This window comes from Amblyraja radiata, chromosome 3 (genome assembly GCF_010909765.2).
Source record: "Amblyraja radiata isolate CabotCenter1 chromosome 3, sAmbRad1.1.pri, whole genome shotgun sequence".
Classification (NCBI taxonomy): Eukaryota; Metazoa; Chordata; class Chondrichthyes; order Rajiformes; family Rajidae; genus Amblyraja; species Amblyraja radiata.
In genome coordinates, this window is record NC_045958.1 from 115,105,658 (window position 1) to 115,128,393 (window position 22,736).

Here is a 22,736-nt window from a genome sequence, read left to right on the forward strand (position 1 = left end):
ATTACATATTGTATATTCAGTCTGAAGAAGGGTTTCTACCCGAAACGTTGCCTATTTCCTTCTCTCCATAGATGCTGCCTCACCCGCTGAGTTTCTCCAGCACTTTTGTCTGCCTTCGATTTTTCCAGCATCTGCAGTTCTTTCTTCAATCAATCAATCAATCAGTTTTATTCGTCACATTGCACATAAAGTGCAAGTGAAATGAATTTGAAAGTGAAAAAACATATATTCATCTATGTATTATTGCAATTAGGGTGCATGTTAAGCTGCAGCCAAAAAATAATTTCATTGTTCCGATGCCGATATATATTGCCATTGAACATGTCTGAAGAAGGCCCTTGACCCGAAACTTCACCCATTTGTTCTGTCCAGTCTGTCCCACTGAGTTACTCCAGCTTTTTGTGTCTATTTACCATGAAACACTCTTGACGACACAACAAGCCCATTGGTAGACACACAATTTATTCAAGGTCCAACAATTAATCCAGGTAAAGCAGCTATTCACTTTCACATTTACACTCTTTAGCCCATTGCATTTGGTGTTCAAAATGTGGTCTCGTCTACATTGAAGAAACACAGAGTGGTTGATCGCCTTTACATGTTGCTTATGGTATCTTCCTCAACTACGTCCTCTGGCAGCTCGGTACTCCTCAGGTTCTTATTACATCTTTCCCTTCTCACATTAAACCTATGTTGTCTATTTTCTTGATTCCTCTACTCTGGGTAAAAGACTGTGTGCATTCACCCTATCTATTCCCCTCATGATTTTATTCAACATTATATCTCCTTTGGCTGCTGTGCTCCAAGGAATAAAGTCCCAGCCTGCCTAATCTCTCCCTATAGTCCAGGCCCTCAAATCTTGGCAATGACCTCATAATCAATTTTCATAATGAATCTCCAATCACTGGGAAACATACCTTTGTTCATTAAACCATTTTCAGTATTAATACTTCTTGTATAGCAAGTGCATTTTTGCTAAATGTTTCCAGTTGAGCATATTTTCACACTGGGTGCAAAGGTGGAAATCAATCTCATTGATCTATCATAATGTTTGTAGGTAGATATGCTGTTTATTTTATAAACTGTAATCAATATGATTAGGACAGTTGGGTGATGGGCAGAAGAACCAGAAGATCAGAGGAAATCTTGTTTTAAAGATATTTGTCAGGAAGGGAATGCAATGCCAGGGGTAATAGTAGAGGCAGATTAATTTGTATTATTCAAAACAACAGCATAAGTAGGATTAGAGTCTACATTCAAACATAACTCAGCCAACAGATTAGAAAAGCATTTACAATGTTTACCCTTGCTTTAAAAGGACACAAAGTGCTGGAGTGCCTCCAAAAGCATCTGTGGAAAACCTGGATAATGTGACGTTTCGGGTCAGGACCCTTCTTCACACTGATTGCAGGGGGGGGGGGGGGGGGGGGGGGGTGATATAAACTAGAAGAGGGGCAGGACATAATATGGCTGGTAATAGATAAACACACGTGAGGGGGATGTTTCTATGGGCAGATGGTTGGACAAAGGCCAGAGATGAAAAAAGGTGTAAGACAAAAGGATTGAAGAACTAACTGCAAGTTGTCTTCATCTTGCGTATGGCGTGCACAGCCTAGAGTTGTAGGACAACTTGTTCTATTTGATCTTATTTTGATTGTGCAATTAGGTTGATTGCATTCGTCGAAACAGGGCGGACCACATGAAGGTTGCAATCTTCCACCCCACTGCAAGTTGTAAGCCAGAGGAAGGAATGTAGGTGGAGGGGAGAAACAGGTGGAAGTCTAGGTGGGCCACAGGGCAGGGATGTCTGGAGGAATAATGGGGAGGGAGAATTGTTAGAGGGTACTTAAACTTGGAGAATTCTATGATCATACTATTGGGTTGTAAGCTATCCAAGTGGAATATGAGGTGTGATTTTTTTTATGTGGCCTCACTCTGGCAATGGAGGAAACTAGGACAGAAAGGACAGTGTAAGAATAGGAAGGGGAGTTAAAATGGTTAGCATTTTGTTAACTATTTAAAATGGTTAGTACCTCATATCCCGCTTACCCTTACTTTGTAAGAAGATTAGTTTTAACTTACCTTAGATGCCTCCATAATTATTTTATTAATTTTTTCTTTATCCAAACCTCCCATTCCAGCTTTGTTATCATTAAGTGCCATTCTGGAAAGAATTATGGCATCATTAGCAGCAGAACTATCTGCATTTCCTTCGGAAGCAAGTTCCATGGTGGCTTCTTTTTGCAATTTGGTCGGACCTTGAACTTTTCTTTAATTTTCCAGTCCTAAATAGTTAAAAAGGCACAATAAAAATAAGTATAAGCTTATTATTATTATTACATGCATGGAGGTACAGTGCAAAGCTTTGTTTTACATGCTATCCAATCAAGCCAAATTCAAGCACAATTGGTAGATTAAAGGGAAAGATCTAGAGTGCAGAAAATAAGTCTTTGTGTTTGAGGCGTACCAGTTCCATAGGCAATGGGGTAGTAAATGGTGGCGCCTAACGGCAGTGGCTTGACTACAGTCGTCTGTCTTTTTTTTATTTTTGTCATGTTAAATGTATGTCTTGAGCTAGTTTTTATTTTTATTTTTTAGCTGTGTATATGTAGGGGGGGGGGGACTGTGGGGGAAACCGTTTAATCTCTTCCCTGGAACCGCGGGGTTTAAAGGACATGGAACTGGGCCTAACATCGCTCGTCGTGGCTTAAACGGCCACAGGACTTACCATCGCCCGCCGGGGGCTTTAACATCGGAGCCCCAGGTCGCCTCGATGCTGCAGTTGGACTGCTGGACCGCGGGAGAAGAACAAAGGGAAGAGATAAAGACTTTGCCTTCCATCACAGTGAGGAGGTGTTGGAGATCCACTGCGATGGATGTTTGTGTAAACTGTGTTATGTGTGGGTCTTGTTTTTTTTTTGTAATGTAAAAAACTGTAGAAATGAAATTTTGTTCAAACCTAGTTTTGAATGACAATAAATAGCATTCCATTCCATCAACTGGGCAGTACATTGGCTTATGGAAGGTTCTACGAAAGCTGAAGAAAATAGTGGAAGAAGCTGTTCCTGAGTCTGGTGGTGCACACTTTCAAGCTTCTGAACCTTTGCCCCGGTGGGATTGGGGAGAAGAGGGAATGACTAGGGTGGGACAAGTATTTGATTATGTTGGGTACTTATACGAAGCAGGGTGATGTGCAGAGGGAGTCAATGGTGGGCAGTCTGGTCTGTGTAATGGGCAGGACCATAGCTACAACTCTCTGCAATATCTTGCCATCTTGGGCAGAGCTGTTCCAAAATCAAGCTGGGATGCAATCCGACAGTATGATTGCTATGGTATATCTGTAGACGTTTGTAAGAGTCATTGGAGACATGCCACATTTCCTGAGGAAGTGGCAGCATTGGTGTGCCTTCTTGGCTGTTGGTTCAATGTGGTTGGTCCATGCCAGATCGTTGGTAATGCTGTCCCTTTGACTTGCTCACTTTGAGGATGTGGATGTCGTCATCCTGACACCATGTTAATAAATTCTATCAATTCCTTCCTGTACTCTTTTTCGTCATTGCTTGTGGTCCAGCCCACCACTGTGGTGTCCTCTGCAAACTTGTAGATGGAGTTAGAGCCAAATTTGTCCGCACAATCTCATTTTAACTCAAAATTGTTGCAGGAAAGATTGTGGGTTAATGGAACATTGTTCAATGAAAGGGGCATTTCTTTAATTGACAGATCTCAGCTACACTAGTCCTACCTGCCAGCATTTGGTCCATATCCCTCCAAATCTGTCCTATCCATGAAGACAGTAATTTGTTTGAAAAAGTGGTATGTCGTCATTCATCTATATAATTAAAACTCAAATCTTGCACTGCATATTGATTTTAGAAAAAACACTACCACTTACGGCTGTGATTTTTGGCCATCTTACTGCCATTTTTGGCAGTGCCCCCCCCCCCGCGCGCAGGACAAGAGGATTTTTCCCATCGATGAAAATAAAGACTTATTAATGTTCAAAAAATGTTGAGATTCTCTCTCCTGTCAATCATGCCCAGAAGGCCACGCCCCTTCCAGTGGAAGGGGGGAGGGATTATAAAACCCGGAAGTGTGGACTGCCTCAGCCTCTGCAAGATGGGGGAGCGAGAGGTCACAACTTTCGGTCTGAGCTGAGAATAACACTGAACACGTGTCTACTAAACTGTGAGTGGTTTTACTGCCCTTAATGTAGTTTGAAAATGCAAAAGTGGTTTGGTTTGAAAATGACAAAGTGGTTTGGTTTGAAAATGCAAAAGTGGTTTGGATTGAAAATGCAAAAGTGGTTTGATTTGAAAATGCAAAAGTGGGTTGGTTTGAAAATGCAAAAGTGGTGTTGCCTTTGCCTTATTGAAAAGTGGTGTTGCCTTTGCCTTATTGAAAAGTGGTGTTGCCTTTGCCTTATTGAAAAGTGGTGTTGCCTTCTATATAATTCAAAGTCTAATCTTGACCACTTCCTGACCACTTCCTGTTTGCGCTGTATGTTGATTTTACAAAAAAAAAACGCTATCACGTACGGCTGTGATTTTTGGCCATCTTACTCAGAGTCCCCCTCCGCTCATCAGGTGCCGAGGATTTTTCCCATCGATGAGTGTTTAAAAAATGTTGAGATTCTCTCTCCTGTCAATCACGCCATGAAGGCCACGTTGGAGGGGGGAGGAACTATAAAACCCGGAAGTGTGGTCGTGGCTCAGTCTCTGCAAGATGGGGGAGGGGGAGGTCACAATTGCCTTTGGTGGCCTTGCACCCTGCTTGAAATGGTAGGAATGCATTTGAGTTTGGTGGCCTTGCACCCTGCTTGAAATGGTAGGAAACTGCACTTGAGTTTGGTGGCCTTGCACCCTAGTTGAAATGGTATGAAACTGCACTTGAGTTTGGTGGCCTTGCACCCTGCTTGAAATGGTATGAAACTGCACTTGAGTTTGGTGGCCTTGCACCCTGCTTGAAATGGTATGAAACTGCACTTGAGGTTGGTGGCCTTGCACCCTGCTTGAAACGGTATTAAACTGCACTTGAGGTTGGTGGCCTTGCACCCTACTTGAAACTGTATGAAACTAAACTAGCGGAGTCAGGGGATACGGGGTGAAGGCAGGAACAGGGTACTGATTGGGGATGATCAGCCATGATCACATTAAATGGCGTGCTGGCTCGAAGGGCCGAATGGCCTACCCCTGCACCTATTGTCTATTGAAACCAGTCATTTCAGCCCACAACACCCATACTAGCGCTCCAGAAAGCCCCCCACCCCCCACCAATATTGGAATTGGTGGAGGGGTGGAATATTGCGTTGGGGGACCAGCCCTCGAGTGTGAAGCAGGGACCCAACGGGTCCCACTTAGTCTAGTAACTCACTAATGCATTTACCACAACTAAAAACAAGTTACTTTTACTTCCTGTACTGGCATGCACGAGGTGTATATATCTCTTCTGATATATTTATAAAAAGAATTCAATACATTGCCATTCCTTGCTCACGCTGTGTACATAGTTTTAATATTTCATATCCACGACCTTTCATCAAAATAATAAAAAGTTAGAAATCAAACATCCTTTAAGTTATATTAAAGGGATGGATAGAGAGAAGGAATGGCTGTGACAATAGCCTAGGGAGACTACTAAGGAAAGTGGTGGTGCCAACTAAAAAAGGATGGTGAAGATTTGATAATCGCGACTATAATTGCAAAAGTAAACTGAGGATACCGTCTTACCTCTTGAACATTGTCATTATTTGCAGTTTTTATATCACATCCTTAACTTTTTGCATTTTAAGATGATTTTATGCCAAGGGATGATGATAATTTGCTAACCAAACAGACGTATTATTTTGAAGAAAGATACAAAATGCTGGAGTAACTCAGTGGGACAGGCACCATCTCAGGAGAGAAGGAATGGGCAATGTTTCGGGTCGAGACCCTTCTTGTTTTTCTTTGAATATTTCTATGAGATTGTTTATAGAACATTAACTATCTGAAGGGATAGATTGGCACAGCACGAGGACCCAACTGAAACTTGAACTCATGACCAGATGAAAAGCTATACTTTATAACCTACGAACCTATCTCCATTGACGTATTACAGGTAATCCATTCCACCTCCCTTGTTTTTCTGTTGTTTTTTTTTTTTCTTTTTTCTTTGTAACTTTCTACCCTCTCTTTCTCTCTCTTTCTATAAAAAATAAAAACACTAGAAGCAGAAGTAATTGATAATGGAAAATTTTAATAATGTATGACTGATGTATATGAAAAGTTTTTTTACTATAATATGTAACTTTATTTTATGATATGTCTACTTCTAATAAAAATATTAAAAAAAAAAAAAAAAGATTGTTTAAGTCTACATGTATCAGCCAAGCCGTTTAAATTATCTTCAGGCACATGACACATTTGTTGATGGACTACTCAGTTATCCTATGTTATATTTTAATTTCTCACAACAGGATTCGGCCTCATTTTGACCGATATTTGTGGAGTGAAAAGATTGTCCTACGAGGAGGGTCCAAGAAGGGTGTGCCCTTATTTCATTTCATAGATATTAATAGTGGTTTCATGGAAATAACATTTTCAGAGGCATACAATCATCCACCGGGTGGCGCCTGCAATGGCTGCCTTGCCGACAGTCTGTCTCGTCCTTTTCCTTCTTTGTTGTTCTTTAGTATGTGTTAAAGTGTGTTTTACTGTTCTTTCTGAAGATGGGTCTCGATCCGAAACGCCACCCATTCCTTCGCTCCATAGATGCTGCCTCACCCGCTGAAATTCTCCAGCTTTTTATCTACCGTCGATTTTTCCAGCATCTGCAGTTCTTTCTTAGACTTTTAGTGTTCTTTAACTTGTGTTATGTGGGGGGGTTGGCAGGGGGGAACTTTTTTAAATCTCTTACCTCGACGGAGATGCGATTTTTTTCCGCATCGTATCTCCGTCCGCACCGTGGGCTAACATCGTGGAGCTGGTGGCCTCTTGTTGGGGACTGACTTTGGCAGCTCCAACCGCAGGAGCCTGCAGACTTAACATCGTGGAGCTGGCGGTCCCTTTGTCAGGGATCGACCCTGGAGCTCCAACCGTGCGGCCTGAGGAATTTAACATTGTGGAGCTCGCGGTCCCTGGTTAGGGACTGACTTTGGGAGCTCCAAGCTGCAGGAGTTTCTACCGCCCTGATCGCGGGAGCTTCGATCGCACCGACTGTGGATGGTTCGACTGCCCCAACCGCGGGAGAATAAAGAGGGAAGAAAATTAGACTTTAATGTCTTGCATCACAGTGAGGAATGTGGGGGAATCCGCTGTGGTGGATGTTTATATTAACTTTTATGTAGTTGTGTTTCTTGTTGCTTTTTTTAGTATGCTGTATGGTAATCGAGTTTCACTGTAGCTTTGGTACACGTGACAATAAACAGACCTTTAAAACCTTTATAAGCATAGCCAGTAAAGCAATGAATAACAATTTTCTAATTTACAAGGGCCAACTATATCCAATTGAAACAGAGGAAATTCTTCACCAAAAAATAAGAATATTTGGAATGCTCTCTCCCAGTCAACAGTGGCTGTTTAAAACTGAGATCAATAGTTTTGGGAAACTAGGAGAAATTATTTATTAGCATTTTGGGGAATTTGAAATTGCGACAGAATATCAATTATGACCTCAATGAACATCTGAGCAGACTTCCTGAGAGGATTTCATTTAGCAATATTACTGAAAGTGTTGCGTGACTTTTATGAATCACCAGACCAACTGGGCCCTGTCACACGGGAGGCCTGGTCCCCCAACGCAATATTCCACCACTCATCCATAGCCCACACGGGAGGCCTGGTCCCCAAACGCAACCCGTTCAAGGCAATATTCCACCACTCACCCGTTCCCCCATATTCCAGCACACCCATAGCCCCCAACTGTGCAGGACTATCCCCAGCACTGCCTCCCCCTCCTCTTGCTTCGAGGGCTTTAAAAAAAGAATGTAATTGCCCCTCCCCCTCCTGTTCAGGTAAATACTTGGTGGAAGGACTGAGTGTTCCTCAATTGCAACTTTGTATGCAACTATCTTGCAAGCTGGGTCAGCAAGGATTTAGCTGTTAAATTCTTACTTAAACTTGAAATTTTAAACAAAAATCATGAATAACGTGAAATATAACATCAATGTGAACAAAACTTTATAGGAATGACCGTGGAACAAAGGTAAGGTGGTGCAAAAATGTTTGCGCTACCGTGAACCGTTTTGGCGTGGATCCCAGATCACATTCACATAGATAGATAGGTAGATAGATAGACAGTAGGATAACTATTCAAATACTTTAATTTCATTTTCATTTCCTCCCCCTATACTGAGAGGTTTAGTTTACAGTGAAAATCTGTTTTGGTGCATGCTAACCAGTCAGCGAGAAGACTGTACATGATTACAATCAAGCCGTCCACAGGGTACATATATGGGATAAAAAGTATAATTTATAAGACATGCTAATCTATGCAGGACCATTAAACTAGAAATTACTTACAGCATGTTTATAAGATATTACCAGTGACAGCCAGCCTGCCGTGGCCAGACCAGGCTATTTAATGTGCTCAAATTAGATTAGAGATGCAAGCTAATGATTAACCTTTCCTGTTCTTCCTGCTCAGGCTAAAGCAATTGGTGAAAAACTTTAATCTGGTCTTGAAAAAGCTGTTCCGCTACTACTATTCATCTGTTTAACACTAATGCGAGTGGAAGCTGGTTTTGCTCAATGGTTGGTGAAATCAAGTGCCTTGTTCCAGGCCAAGGAGTGCAGTTAGTGGTGGTTTAAGGAATGGTAATAGGAGTGGATGTAAGGATGAGTGGATGGAAAGCAGCAGCACTGCCCCTCATCCCTATTACAATCATTCCAAAACACGAGAACAGACCAGCATGCACACATTCACAAAAAAGTATCACACACAAGACCTTTAAATATCTGGAAAAGTTAAATTTCTAAACATGTCCCATTCCACTTTAAATTATAATTGGGAGAAGCATAGAACTAAAGCATGCTGCATTGTATTCTACAGAGGAGTGGTTTATAGAATTATAGAAAATAGGTGCAGTAGGCCATTCGGCCCATCGAACCACCACCGTCATTCAATGTATTCACCGCATTCTCCCACAGGTTTACCAGACAAAACAGCTTTTCATTCACTCACTCCCATCATACACATTAGAAACATAGAAAAATAGGTGCAGGAGTAAGCCACTCGAGCCAACACTGCCCTCCAACACGATCATGGCTGATCATCCAAAATCATTACCCCGTTCCTGCTTTCTTCCCCCATCCCTTGATTCCGTTAGCCCTAAGAACTATATCTAACTATCTCTTGAAAACATCCAGTGAATTGGCCTCCACTGCCTTCTGTGGCAGAGAATTCCACAGATTCACAACTCTCTGGGTGAAAATGTTTTTCCTCATCTCAGTCCAAAATGGCCTTCCCCTCATTCTTAAATCCTAAATGACCGACCCCTTATTCTTAATATATATAATCTATAAACTCACTTGGACTTAAAGCATCAAGGAACACATCTTTAATGCGTCAGCCACTTAACTGGAACTGCAGCCTGTTGTATGCAAATCTGCAACAGTTAAACACATGACAAAGCTTCATGAGAAATGACCACACAAATCTTAACGCTACACTTCTCCCTGCACCTGTGAGATACTGAGTGTTTTATCGTTGAACTCAGGAAATAGAATAATAATTCCATTTTCTGTGCATAAAGCAACAGAAGGGATTCATTGTTTATTGTGGGCAAGCTAACTTGATACTTTGCGTTCATAATCGAGTTTCGGGTCAAATGAAACTGGATTTCATGCACATGGGTCAACTTGTGGAGTACATGTCAGAACCCTAATGAGAGGACCTAAACCACAATAAAATATGCATTATAAGAACAGAAGCTTTATTCTGATCTGGCATAATCCAAGACTGAGCCATGCACTCAGCAAATAGTACAACACTTACCTGAAGATGGGGACTCACATATATGGACGGCTGAAGCAGGCTGTCTACTTTGTAGTTCTATTTTAAAGCCGTTTTCAATCGGCTACATTTCTAAGGGCAAGTGTAAGGAAATCAATCCACCATATTTGCCTATGCTGTCCTTCTGCACTTATTGAAGGAGAATCATGTTGAATTTGTGAAGATAGACACAAAAGGCTGGAGTAATTCAGCGGGACAGGCAGTATCTCTGGAGAGAAGGAAAGGGCGACGTTTCGGATCGAGACCCTTCTTCAGACATTGTGAACCTTGCTTTGCCAAGCATGCACACATATAACATTTGAGGCATAATTGTTCCAAAGACACGTGACCTTTCAAGAGCAAAAAATGTTATCTCTGCTGGGTTTGAGCCCTTATTTTTAAAAACTGAGATCTCTCGGTTCTAAATTGTCCACACAAGCTCTTCTGTAATGACCCCAAAAGGCCTTCTGTTTATTCAAGTCCGCACAGTCCTCTAAACATCAGCCAGTATCAGCCAACTCTGTCCAACATTTTCTCATAAGGCAACCACCCTTTTATGGTATCATCTAGTAAACCTTTTCTGAATTGCTTCCAATGCGTTAAAACATCCTTAAATAAGTGATACCATTCGCAGCGATACCAATTGGAGGAACAGCACCTCGTATTTCACTAGGGTAGCTTACACTCCAGCGGTATGAACATTGACTTCTCTCTTCAAATAGCCCTTGCTTTCCCTCTCTCTCCATCCCCTCCCCCTTCCCACTTCTCCCACCAATCTTACTGTCTCCGACTACCATCTATCTCTGTCCCGCCCACTCATTCTGAAGAAGGGTCTCAACCCGAAACGTCACCCATTTCTTCTCTCCAGAGATGCTGCCTTTCCCGCTGAGTTACTCCAGCATTTTGTGTCTACCGCAGAGTTCAAGGTGTTATCTTGCCAATTCCCTATATAGCTGATACACTTGTTTTCAATTCCTCTCACAATAAGCACGAACATTGTAATCTTACTTATCTACTTGCTGGACCTGCATATTTGGCTTTTGCAAACCATGCACTAGAACACTCTAAACCTCTCTCCATCTCAGAGCTCTGCACACTCTCACCATCTAGATAATATGCACCCTTTTTATTATATCCTACTTAACTGGAACATTTCATGTTTTCCTCATCATTCTCCATTTGCCAACTTTGTCCACTCACTTTGTCTTTTTCCCCCATTGTAGTCACCTAATGACTTCTTCACAATTTTCCCATCTTTGCTTCTTCAGAAATTTTGGCGAACAAAATTACTGACTTTGTCCAATATATGTATATAAATTAAAAAAAGTTGAGACCCAAGCAACGGTCTGTCTGGCACCCACTGTTGCATCTTGCCCAACAGAAAATGACTCTCTGCCATCTTCTATCCACATACCCCGACTCCATCCTATCCCCCCTGGTCAAATCCCTCCCTTCCTATGTCCAAGACACCTCACACGCTCTTCGTCTCCTCCATGGCTTCCGTTTTCCAGGCCCTCACTCCCTCATCTTCACCATGGATGTCCAGTCACTCTACACCTCCATCCCCCACCAGGAGGGTCTTAAAGCCTTCAGTTTCTTCCTCGACTGCAGAACCAACCAATCCTTGTCTACAAATACTCTCCTCCGCCTAGCAGAGCTGGTCTTTAACCTCAACAACTTTTCCTTTGACTCCTCCTATTTCCTCCAAATCCAAGGCCTATGGGCACGCGCATGGGCCCCAGCTATGCCTGCCTCTTTGTAGGGTACGTCGAACAATCCTTATTCGAGACGTACCATGGCCCTATCCCCGAACTCTACCTCCGCTACATTGAAGACTGCATCGGTGCCACCTCCTGCACCCATACAGAACTCACTGACTTCATCCATTTCACCACTAACTTCCATCCGGCACTCAAATTCACCTGGACCATTTCCGACATCTCCCTACCGTTTCTAGACCTCACTATCTCCATCGCAGGTGACAGACTACTGGCCAACATCTACTACAAACCCACTGACTCCCATGGCTATCTGTACTACACTTCTTCCCACCCTGCTTCCTGTAAGGACTCTATCCCCTACTTCCAATTCCTCCGCTTACGTCGCATCTGCGCCCAAGATTCAGATTATTTAATGACCACACAGTCAAGCTGGTGGAATTCAGGTTCAGTACAGGATGTTACACAATAGGCTGATTCCCGTCAAACATAACATAAAACACAACAACATACAGAATATAGTACATGCACGAGGTGGCTATGTGATGTTGTCATAGAGTGTTCAGAGTTCGAATTGCATGTGGGTAGAAACTGTTTTTAAATCGTGATGTTTTGGCGGGCAGTGAGCTGTAGCGCCTTCCTGACGGCAGCAGGTGGAAGATGTGGTGAGCTGGGTGGGAGGGATCAGAAATGATTTTCTTCACTCTTGACACGGACCGTTTGAGATTGAGTGATTCTATTGATGGGAGGGGAGTGCTGATGATTTTGGATGCTTTGTTGACAATGCGCTGTAATTTATTACGGGAGTGAGTGTCTAAACTGCTGTACCAAACTGTTATTGATGAAGTGAGCATGCTTTGGATGATGGCTATGTAAAATCGGATTAGGAGATGTTTCCTCACTCTAAACTTCTTGAGCTGACGGAGAAAGAAAAGTCTTTGGTTGGCTTTTTTATAAATGTGATCTGAATTGATTTTCCATTTGAGGTTATTGCTTATGTGAGTGCCAAGAAATTTGAATGAGTCAGTGGTGGATATGGGTTCGCCTGAGATGAGTAGGGGGGTCTTGGGTTGTGCCTTACGTCTGAGATCGATGATAAGTTCATGTGTTTTTGATGTGTTGAGTAAGAGGTTATTATCTGTGCACCAAGTGACTGCTTTGTGTGTTTGAGTGCGGTATTCTGTTTCGTTGTTGTTAGAGATGAGACCTATGATGGTTGTGTCATCTGCGTATTTATATATTTTAACTGAACTATACTGGGATGTGAGTTGATTTGTGTAGAGTGAGAATAACCAGAGTGACAAGACGCAGCCCTGAGGGGCTCCTGTACTGAGGTGCAGAGGGTGAGATATGGTGTTATGTATCTTCACCCTCTGTTGTCTGTTCCAAAGGAAGCTATAGATTCAATGACAGATGCAGGGGTCAATGTTCATGTCCGTTAATTTATGGAAGAGTTTGACCGGGTTGATGGAGTTGAATGCCGAACTGAAGTCCATGAACAGGATGCGGGCGTAAGTGTTGGCGGTTTCCAAGTGTTGCAGAGTGTGATGGATGGCCAGGTTGACTGTGTCTTCTACTGACCTGTTGGCTCTATATGCGAATTGATGTGGGTCCATGTTGGAGGAAGTGCTGGTTTTGAGGTGAGCGAGAATAATGCGCTCAAATGACTTCATGGCCACAGATGTAAGGGCAATCGGTCTGTAGTCATTGAGGCAGGATGATGTGTTAGACTTGGGCACAGGAATGATGGTGGATTGTTTGAAGCACTGGGGCACTGAACATTGGCAGAGGGAGGAATTGAAGATGTTGGTGAACACAGGGGCCAGTTCTGCTGCACAATGATGGAGCACTGCTGGGCTGATGTTGTCTGGGCCTGCAGATTTGTTTTTCTTCTGTCACCTGAAGGTAGTCCTCACCTCGGCCTCCTGGATGTGGAATGGAGGGGGAGGAAGAGGAGAGGGGGACGATGGTGGAGGGCTGGAGACTGTTCAAACCTGCCATAGAAAGTGTTCAGTTTATCTGGGAGTTGATGATCATTGTCAGGGATGGGGGTGGATTTCTTTTTGTAGCTGGTGATTTCCTGAAGTTTTTTCCAGACAGTTCTAGTGTTGTTGGTTGAGATTTCTTGTTCTATTTTGGTGGCATAATTGTGTTTGGCTTTCCTTATTGTAGACCTTAATTTATATTTTGCAGCCATGTAGTCCTGCTTATTTCCAGATTTATATGCAGCATTTTTCTCAGTTCTTAATTGTTGAATTTCTTTTGTGAACCAGGGTTTATTGTTGTATTGTTTAACCGTTCTTGAAGGGATACAGAGTTGCTCGCAGAATTGGACATATGACGTCACTGTGTCCGTGTAGTCGTGGAGGTCACCAGCTGCGCGGAAAACTTCCCAATCAGTGCATTGAGGTGTTCCAAACCAGGGCATCGGCGATGTCTTCATTCTTTAGGGAACAGGGATTCCCCTCTTCTACTATAGATGAGGCTCTCACCAGGGTCTCCTCTATATCCCGTAACTCCACTGTCACTCCCCACCCCCCCACTCATAACAAGGACAGAGTTCCCCTTGTCCTCACCTCCCACCCCACTAGCCGTCACATACAACAGATAATCCTCCGACATTTTCGCCACCTTCAACGGGATCCCACTCCACTGGCCACATCTTCCCACCTCCTCCACTTTCGGCTTACCACAGAAACCGTTCCTTCCATAACTCCCTGGTCAATTTGTCCCTTCCCACCCAAACCACCCCCTCCCCTGGTACTTTCCCTTGCAACCGCAGGAAATGCTACACTTGGCCCTTTACCTCCCCCCTTGACTCCATCCTTGGACCCATGCAGTCTTTCCAGGTGAGGCCGAGGTTCACCTGCACCTCTTCCAACCTCATCTATTGCATCCGCTGTTCTAGGTGTCAGCTGCTCTACATCGATGAGACCAGGCGCAGGCTTGGCGATCGCTTCGCCCAACACCTCCGCTCAGTTCGCATTAACCAACCTGATCTCCCTGTGGCTCAGCACTTCAACTCCCCCTCCCATTCCGAATCCGACCTTTCTATCCTGGGCCTCCTCCATGGCCAGAGTGAGTCCCACCACAAATTGAAGGAGCAGCACCTCATATTTCGCTTGGGCAGTTTACACCCCAGCGGCATGAGACTTGACTTCTCCAATTTCAGATAGTCCTTGCTTTCTCCCTCCTTCCCCTCTCCTTCCCAGCTCTCCCACAGCCTACTGTCTCCGCCTCTTCCTTTCTTCTTCCCTTCCCGCCCCCCCCCCCATCAGTCTGAAGAAGGGTCTCGACCCGAAACGTCACCTATTCATTCGCTCCATAGATCCTGCCTCACCCGCTGAGTTTCTCCGGCATTTTTGATTCTTCCAGCATCTGCTGTTCTTTCTTAAACATTCTATTTGCACTGATATGTTAGCTTCTACATCATGAGCTTTAATAACTTTTAATGCAGAACCTTATCAAATATCTTCTGGAAAGTTGAATCTAATACATCTTTTACACATGTTATCTCTTAAAAACTAATTTGATTTTGCTTGACTACCTTGACAACTTCCACCATTGGCCCAATGATAGATTTTAAACTAGCTAATCTATCATTTCCTGTTTTCTTTATCCCACCATTTAAAAATAAAGGGATTCTTGAAAAAAGGGATTGTTTTCCAATCTAACAGAGCCTTCTGCAAATCTATAACCTATACATTAAATATCCAATTCATTTTTAAGATTCTGGGATCAAGTCCATTCGAATCCAGAGACTTATCAGTCCACAGCTCCAAAATAATTTCTCTTAGTCAGAGAATCATAGAGTGATACAGTGTGGAAACAGGCCCTTCGGCCCAACTTGCCCACACCGGCCAACATGTCGCAGCTACACTGCCCTAATTTGACAAAAGGAAGCAACTGACAATTTTGTCAAAATTGAGTTCTTGCTTGTTTTAGGGTATTTGAGATATGCTCTACACAATGGTGAACAAAGTAAGTCTTCTCCGAGTACAATTTGAAAATATTTATACCAGAGAAGTAAAAAATCCATCACAGAGAGCTGAAAGAAAAACACGTTTTGTTCATTTACAAGAAAACACCTATCTGTCTGTTGCTTCCTTTTGTCAATGTAGGGCAGTACACTAGTCCCACCTGCGTGCACTTGGTCCCTATCCCTCCAAACCTGTCCTATCCATGTACCTGTCTAATTCTGATTATAATTTCCCATCCTCTAAACATTGATTTATTTTTCACACAGAAAAAGTTGGAGTCAGGAATGTGCTGCCTGGAGTGGCGATAAAAGTAGATTAAACAGTCAGGTTGATTAAACAGTCTCTTGGCAGGTATTTACATCTCCATGTCAGAGAAGGCTGCAGACCTAATGTGGCTAAATGGGATAAGTGTAGATGGACTTCAACATGGTGGAGTTAAGGACCTATTTCTGTGCCTCTAAATTTTGTGCTGCCTTGACATCCTCATCTTCCTATTAAGCACCATACTCCTCAGGAGTTTATATCAAGTTTAACAAAATGTTCCCGATGTTGGGGGATGCACGGCAGATGCAGTATAATATGGATAAATGTGAGGTTATCCACTTTGGTGGCAAGAACAGGAAGACAGATTATTATCTGAATGGTGTCAGATTAGAAAAAGGGGCGGTGCAACGAGACCTGGGTGTCCTTGCACATCAATCACTGAAAGTAAGCATGCAGGCAGTGAAGAAAGCTAATGGCAGGTTCTTCATTGCGAGAGGATTTGAGTTTAAAAGCAAGGAGGTCCTACTGCAGTTGTACAGGGCCCCGGTGAGACCGCACCTGGAGTATTCTGTGCAATTTTGGTCTCCTAATTTGAGGAAGGACATTCTTGCTATTGAGGGAGTGCAGCGTATGTTCACCGGGTTAATTCCCGGGATGGCAGGACTGACATATTAAGATAGAATGGGTCGATGAGCTTGTATTCACTGGAATTTAGAAGGATCTTATAGAAATATACGGGGTACTGATTTTAGACGATCAGCCATGATCATATTGAATGGCGGTGCTGGCTCGAAGGGTCAAATGGCCTACTCCTGCACCTATTTTCTATGTCTATGTTTCTATGTTTTATGTAATGCCCCTTTTCCCTCCACAAGGAGATTATTATATTTCAGTTTGTATCTGCATCATTTCGTTCTGACTGTTAAGGCTGGTTCTCACGTTGCGAGTTGAGACAAGAGGTACCCCCGAGTGAAAGACTCGTGGTTGTGTACGAGATTACAAGTGTATGATCAAGAGTTTAACCGAGTTCCCACGGGTATGACAAGTTTGCCATTTACTTGTCATTTCTGCGATGTTCCAAGTTCGTCTCTCGAGTTACTCTTGAGCCAACCCTGATTGAAGGTTTGTTTTAATAAGCAACAGTGTTATGTTTTAATAAGCAACAGTGTTAAAGAAGACCTCTCCATCCTGTGGCTTTGTTTTAAAGATATAATTCAGAGCGGCCGCATCTATTGATGTGATCTACAAAGGGAAAATGCGCACCATCCAGTGCCAGAGCAGTTATACTTATGATTTGTTTGAAACACACAGGTTTGATATGTTTTAATTGAATTTACTGCCATGTCTACACACTGCGGGGAGACGGGAGATTAAATCTTTGAATGTGGACAGATGTGCACATCAGATTGTTGTGAGACGGAGCTCAGGGTTCGCCTCCTGAGTTGCTTCGGTGCCCAGTCGTGAGTTGAGATGGAGAGAGGTTGGGGGGGGGGGCGTCATTAATCTGTCTGGGGTGACATGGCTCTTGGGTTAGGCTGGGATCATTCTCTGCGGGGTGATCTTAGTGCAGGAGACAAGTGTAGGATAGGTGTACTGACTGTGTGCGCAGAACTTTGGAAGTGATTGCCCACCAGTCTCAAAAGCCGCTGTGTCTCCCTGTCCCTGAGCTAGTAGGGGGCGATCAAACAGCACAATACCCCCCTCCACGCCAACACGAAGGGCAACGATCCCAAGGCTTTAACGCCAGAAACAGCGGGCAGGCAACAATCACCTGCCATTACGCGAGAGAGATCATGCACTGTTGTAGGTCTCCTTTGCACGTCGGTGTTTCTGTCTTTCTCCACTCATTGTTGGCCCTATCACCACCCCCACCTACACCCCTCTGCTTCTTGGCCATGTGTGTGACCCCTTCCCTCCCCTCTCCAGCTCCCCGCCCATTGCACCGGCGCGGGGGCTTTGCACTGTCTTCACGTCGACGATGCCAGCAGGTCAGTGCCAGTCGCTTCGGGGCAGTCGCTCCCTTCAGTTTCCCAGGGGGTCGGTACGGGACTGGAGTTGGGAGGGAAAGGTGGGGGGGGGGGGGGTGGGGGGAAGGGGAGGGGAAGAGATGGGTGGGTTAGGTGAGCAGGAGAGTGGGGTTGTTTGCAGTTGCAGAGGGAGGGGGCAAGGGCGGTACAGTTCCCAGTCTCAGCTCCTGTCCAGGGGGGTGGCCGGAGACGTCAGGAGCAACGGGACACCGACCCCCAGGCCCACCAGGCCACTGCAAGCACGGAGAACCCAGAGGCCAACAGCCAACAGCAACTCCAGCCCAGCCCCGCTCCAACTCCAGAGGAATCTGCTCCCCGATGGGCCGCTACGGCGACAAGTGGCAGTTCGCCCACAGCCCGTGCTGCGCCCCCTCATCCGCCACCCCAAGAACAAGACGTACCTTGCACACCATCAGCTTCTGCCCCTACGGGGAGCGTGTTCCTCTGGAGTTGGAGCGGGGCTGGAGTTGCTCCCCCCCCCCCCCCACCACCACCACCTTTCCCTCCCAACTCCAGCCCCGTCCCGACCCCCTGGGAAACTGAAGGGAGCGACTTCCCCGGGGCGACTGGCATCGACCTGTTGGCATCGCCGACGTGAAGACAGTGCAAAGCCCCCGTGCCGGTGCAATGGGCGGGGAGCTGGAGAGGGGAGGGAAGGGGTCACACACATGGCCGGGAAGCAGAGGGGTGGGGGTGGTGACAGCTAGGGCCAACAATGAGTGGAGAAAAACAGAAACACCGACATGCAAAGGAGACCTACAACAGTGCATGATTTCTCTCGCATTATGACAGGTGATTGTCGCTGGGTAACTGAAGGGATCCACAATCTGCTGCTGCCTGCCCGCTGAGTTAGAGTTCCCACGGTACACTCACGATACACTAAGGTAAACGCACGGGCCACTACGTTATTACAACGAGTTAAAATGTTTCAATTCTTAACCACAAGAGTAAAATTGACTCGTGGAAAATTTCAAACATGTTTGATTTTTTGCAAGAGTCGACAAGTTACACGAGTACCTGCCGTTAGCGCCACAAATCTCTAAGTTGCGTCCACGAGTTCCGTACGTTAATCGTACGTTATTACCACGAGTTTTAACTCGGGTTACCTCTTGTGTCAACTCGCAACGTGAGAATCAGCTATTAGTATTTACAATTAATTGTTACCTTCACAAACTGGGTCTACACTCCACATCAGACCTGGTTGAAAGGTCTCTGATCCAAATGGCAATTCTGTTTCTCAGCCCACTGATGTGACCTGACCTTTTGATGGTTCCTACAACGTGTTTTTGTTTCAGATTTCCAGCATTTGAAACATTTTGTAATTAATTTATTAGCCAAGTATGTAAAAACATACAAAGAATATGATTTGCCATACAGCCATACTTGTTTAAGTAATCCAGCTGCCAGGGCTAATATTCTAGATTCTCATTTTCAAATACCACCATGGCAGCTAAGGAATTTAATTTTAGTTAATAAACTCGATTTTACTACTAAACTGACAGCAAAAACTATTTTAGTGCTGCTATATCCACATTGGCTCATTTATGTCTTCCGGGAAAATAATTCTGCCATTTTTACTTCATATCAACTATATGCGAGTTAATGAAATAAATTAACTCACTAGCAAACTACCAACAAACCTTACATATATTTAAGATAGTCAACACTCAATTTACAGCCAAAAAAAAAAGATGCAATGTGTAAGAGTGTGTCGTGATTTTTGTAAACCAGCGTCTGCAGTGCCTTGTTTCTCAATTTACAACAGTGGTTGATAAACCGATGTGTCCAAAGTTATAGTACAATAGTTAAAGTGTACTCGCACACATATACACAACAATGCGGATTGAAGTTTCTGGGTCCTTGTCACCAATAGGAACCATAGAAACATAGAAAAATAGGTGCAGGAGTAGGCCATTCGGCCCTTCGATCCAGCACCGCCATTCAATATAATCAAGGCTGATCGTCTAAAATCAGTACCCCGTTCCTGCTTTTTCCATCATATCTCTTGATTCCTTTAGCCCAAAGAGCTAAATCTAACTCTCTCTTGAAAACATCAAGTGAATTGGCCTCCACTGCCTTCTGTGGCAGAGAATTCCAGATTCACAACTCTTTGTGCGAAAAAGTTTTTCCTCATCTCAGTCCTAAATGGCCTACGCCTTATTCTTACACTGTGACCACTGGTTCTGGACTCCCCCAAAATCGGGAACATTTTTCCTGCATCTGGCCTGTTCAATCCCTTAAGAATTTTACATGTTTCTATAAGATGCCCTCTCATCCTTCTAAATTCCAGTGAATGCAAGCCCAGTCGACCCATTCTTTCATCATATGTCACCCCCTCCAACCCGGGAATTAACCTGGTGAACCTTCGCTGCACTCCCACAATAGCAATAATGTCCTTCCTCAAATTTGGAGACCAAAATTGCACACAATATTCCAGGTGCTGTCTCACCAGGGCCCTGTACAACTGCAGTAGGACCTCCTTGCTTCTAAACTCAAATCCTCTCGCAATGATGGCCAACCTGCCATTAGCCTTCTTCACTGCTTGCTGTACCTGCATGCTTACTTTCAGTGTTTGATGTACAAGCACACCCAGGTCTCGTTGCACCCCCCCCCCCCCTCCCCTTTTCCTAATCTGACACCATTCAGATAATAATCTGCCTTCCTGTTCTTGCCACTAAAGTGGATAACTTCACAATTATCCACATTTTACTGCATCTGCCATGCAGCTACCCATTCACCCAACCTATCCAAGTCACCCTGCAGCCTCATAGCATCCTCTTCGCAGCCCACACTGCCACTCAGCTTTGTGTCATCTGCAAACTTGGAGATGTCACATTTAATTCCCTTGTCTAAATCGTTAATATGTATTGTAAATAACTGGGATCCCAGCATTGAGCCATTGCACCCCACTAGTCACGGCCTGCCATTCTGAAAAGAACCCGTTAATTCCTACTCTTTGCTTCCTGTCTGCCAACCAGTTCTCTATCCATATCAATACCCTACCCCCAATATCATGTGCTCTAATTTTGCACACAAATCTCTTGTGTGGTCCTTGTCAAAGGCTAACTGGTCTAAATTCAGTTATCTCTTTCCCTCCTTTCTTAAAAAGTGGAGTTACATTGGCTACCTTCCAGTCCAAAGGAACTGATCCAGAGTCGAGAGAACATTGGAAAATGATCACCAATGCATACACGATTTCTCGGGCCACCTCCTTGAGTACTCTGGGATGCAGACCATCAGGCCCAGAGGATTTATCTGCCTTCAGTCCCAACATTTTAACTAACACCATTTCCCGACTAATGTGGATTCCCTTCAGTTCAACCCTCCCTCTAGATACTCGGTCCCCTGGTATTTCTGGGAGATAATTTGCGTCTTCCTTAGTACATGTGAGTAGAAACATGTGACCAAAAATATAAAGCGTGGTTTTATATTTTTTCTCTGCGTAGTTGTCTACTCTAGAGGAGTTTCCTCGCAGATTGGACACTTGGAGAACTACTTCTCTGACTGGCGTTCTCTTTGGGCAATCAAAAGTGCCGAGGAAAGGTTTCAGAGGCAGATCTTGCAGTGTTTCCCCCCGTTGCTGCTTAGTTTCGAGATACAGCTCGGAAACAGGCCCTTCGGCCCATTAGGTCCAAACCGACCAGCGATGAACACCATCCTACACGCGCGCGCGCACACACACACGGGACAATTTACACTTATACAAACCTGTACACGTCTTTGGGGGAAGTACTTGGAGAACGTTCAAACTCCGTGCAGAGACAAGCACCGGTGATGAGGATCGAACCCGGGTCTCTGGCGCTGTTGCTGTTGGTTGTGTGGTGGTGTTGATCTGGGGCCCACCCCGCGTCACGGCAACCAGCGCCCTGAGCTGAGCGCGCGCGCCCCCGCCCCGGCCCGGCCCGGCCGCGTGCTCGCCCCCGCGCGCGCTCGTGCCCGCCACCCGCGCCGACTCCCCTCGTGCCCGCGCGCGCGTGCCCGCCACCCGCGCCGCCTCCCCTCGTGCCCGCGTGCCCGCCACCCGCGCCGCCTCCCCTCGTGCCCGCGCCGCCTCGCGGCTGATGTCACAAACATGGTGTCGTCTTGAGGTCCGGCAGCGGCAGCAGCAGCGACAACAACACGGCCGCCTCCTCCTGGACCAAGGCAACAACCCACCCCCCTCACCCTCACCGGGCCGCGGCCCACACCCTCACCCCGCTCTCAATGTCGGACAACCAGAGCTGGAATTCCTCCTCCTCCGAGGAGCTGGACACCGAGTCGGGGCCGCCTGTTGAGCTGTGCGGGATACTGAGCAAGGTGAGCTCCTACTACCATCCCTGCTTCCCCTCACACTACCCTCACGGCTTGCTTTCTCTCTCCCTCCTTCCCTCTCCCCCTTATTGCTTGTGTGTCGGCCACGGCCCATTAACGTCCACACAGCAGCCTCCTCCTGCTCTTCTCTCCAAGCGGGAGCAGACAGTAAGAACCACCTCTATCTGTTTAACTAGTTTAGTTTTAGCGATACAGCGCGGAAACAGGCCCTTCGGCCCACCGAGTCCGCACACTAACACAATCTCACTCACAAACACTCTATCACACACACACACACACAATCTCTCACTCACACACACACACACAATCTCTCACTCTCTCACACACTCTCACACACACACACACACACTCACACATACACACACAATCTCTCACTCTCTCACACACACACACTCACACACATTCTCTCTCACACACACTCTCTCTCTCTCTCTCTCACACACACACACACACAACAATTTACAATA

The 22,736-nt window shown here is 45.0% G+C and overlaps 2 protein-coding genes across 9 annotated transcripts in view; one reads left to right on the forward strand and one right to left on the reverse strand.

The window, feature by feature from the left end:
- polk (DNA polymerase kappa) overlaps positions 1-22,736 on the reverse strand; it is a 77,969-nt gene that overhangs the window by 55,178 nt on the left and 55 nt on the right. The window contains exons 1-2 of one of the 2 annotated variants that reach the window (XM_033018634.1): positions 21,667-21,852; positions 2,083-2,285 (exon numbers count right to left, since the gene is read on the reverse strand). In XM_033018634.1, the coding sequence (XP_032874525.1) occupies positions 2,083-2,229 (147 nt within the window). In that variant the 5' untranslated portion in view covers positions 2,230-2,285; positions 21,667-21,852. Of the gene's footprint in view, positions 1-2,082; positions 2,286-21,666; positions 21,853-22,736 lie in introns of those variants that run through there. The other variant, XM_033018635.1, reaches the window with a different exon arrangement.
- cert1 (ceramide transporter 1) overlaps positions 21,984-22,736 on the forward strand; it is a 94,908-nt gene continuing 94,155 nt past the window's right edge. For 6 of the 7 annotated variants that reach the window (XM_033018636.1, XM_033018637.1, XM_033018639.1 and 3 more), the window contains exon 1: positions 21,984-22,254. In XM_033018636.1, the coding sequence (XP_032874527.1) occupies positions 22,162-22,254 (93 nt within the window). In that variant the 5' untranslated portion in view covers positions 21,984-22,161. The remainder of the gene's footprint in view (positions 22,255-22,736) is intronic. The other variant, XM_033018640.1, reaches the window with a different exon arrangement.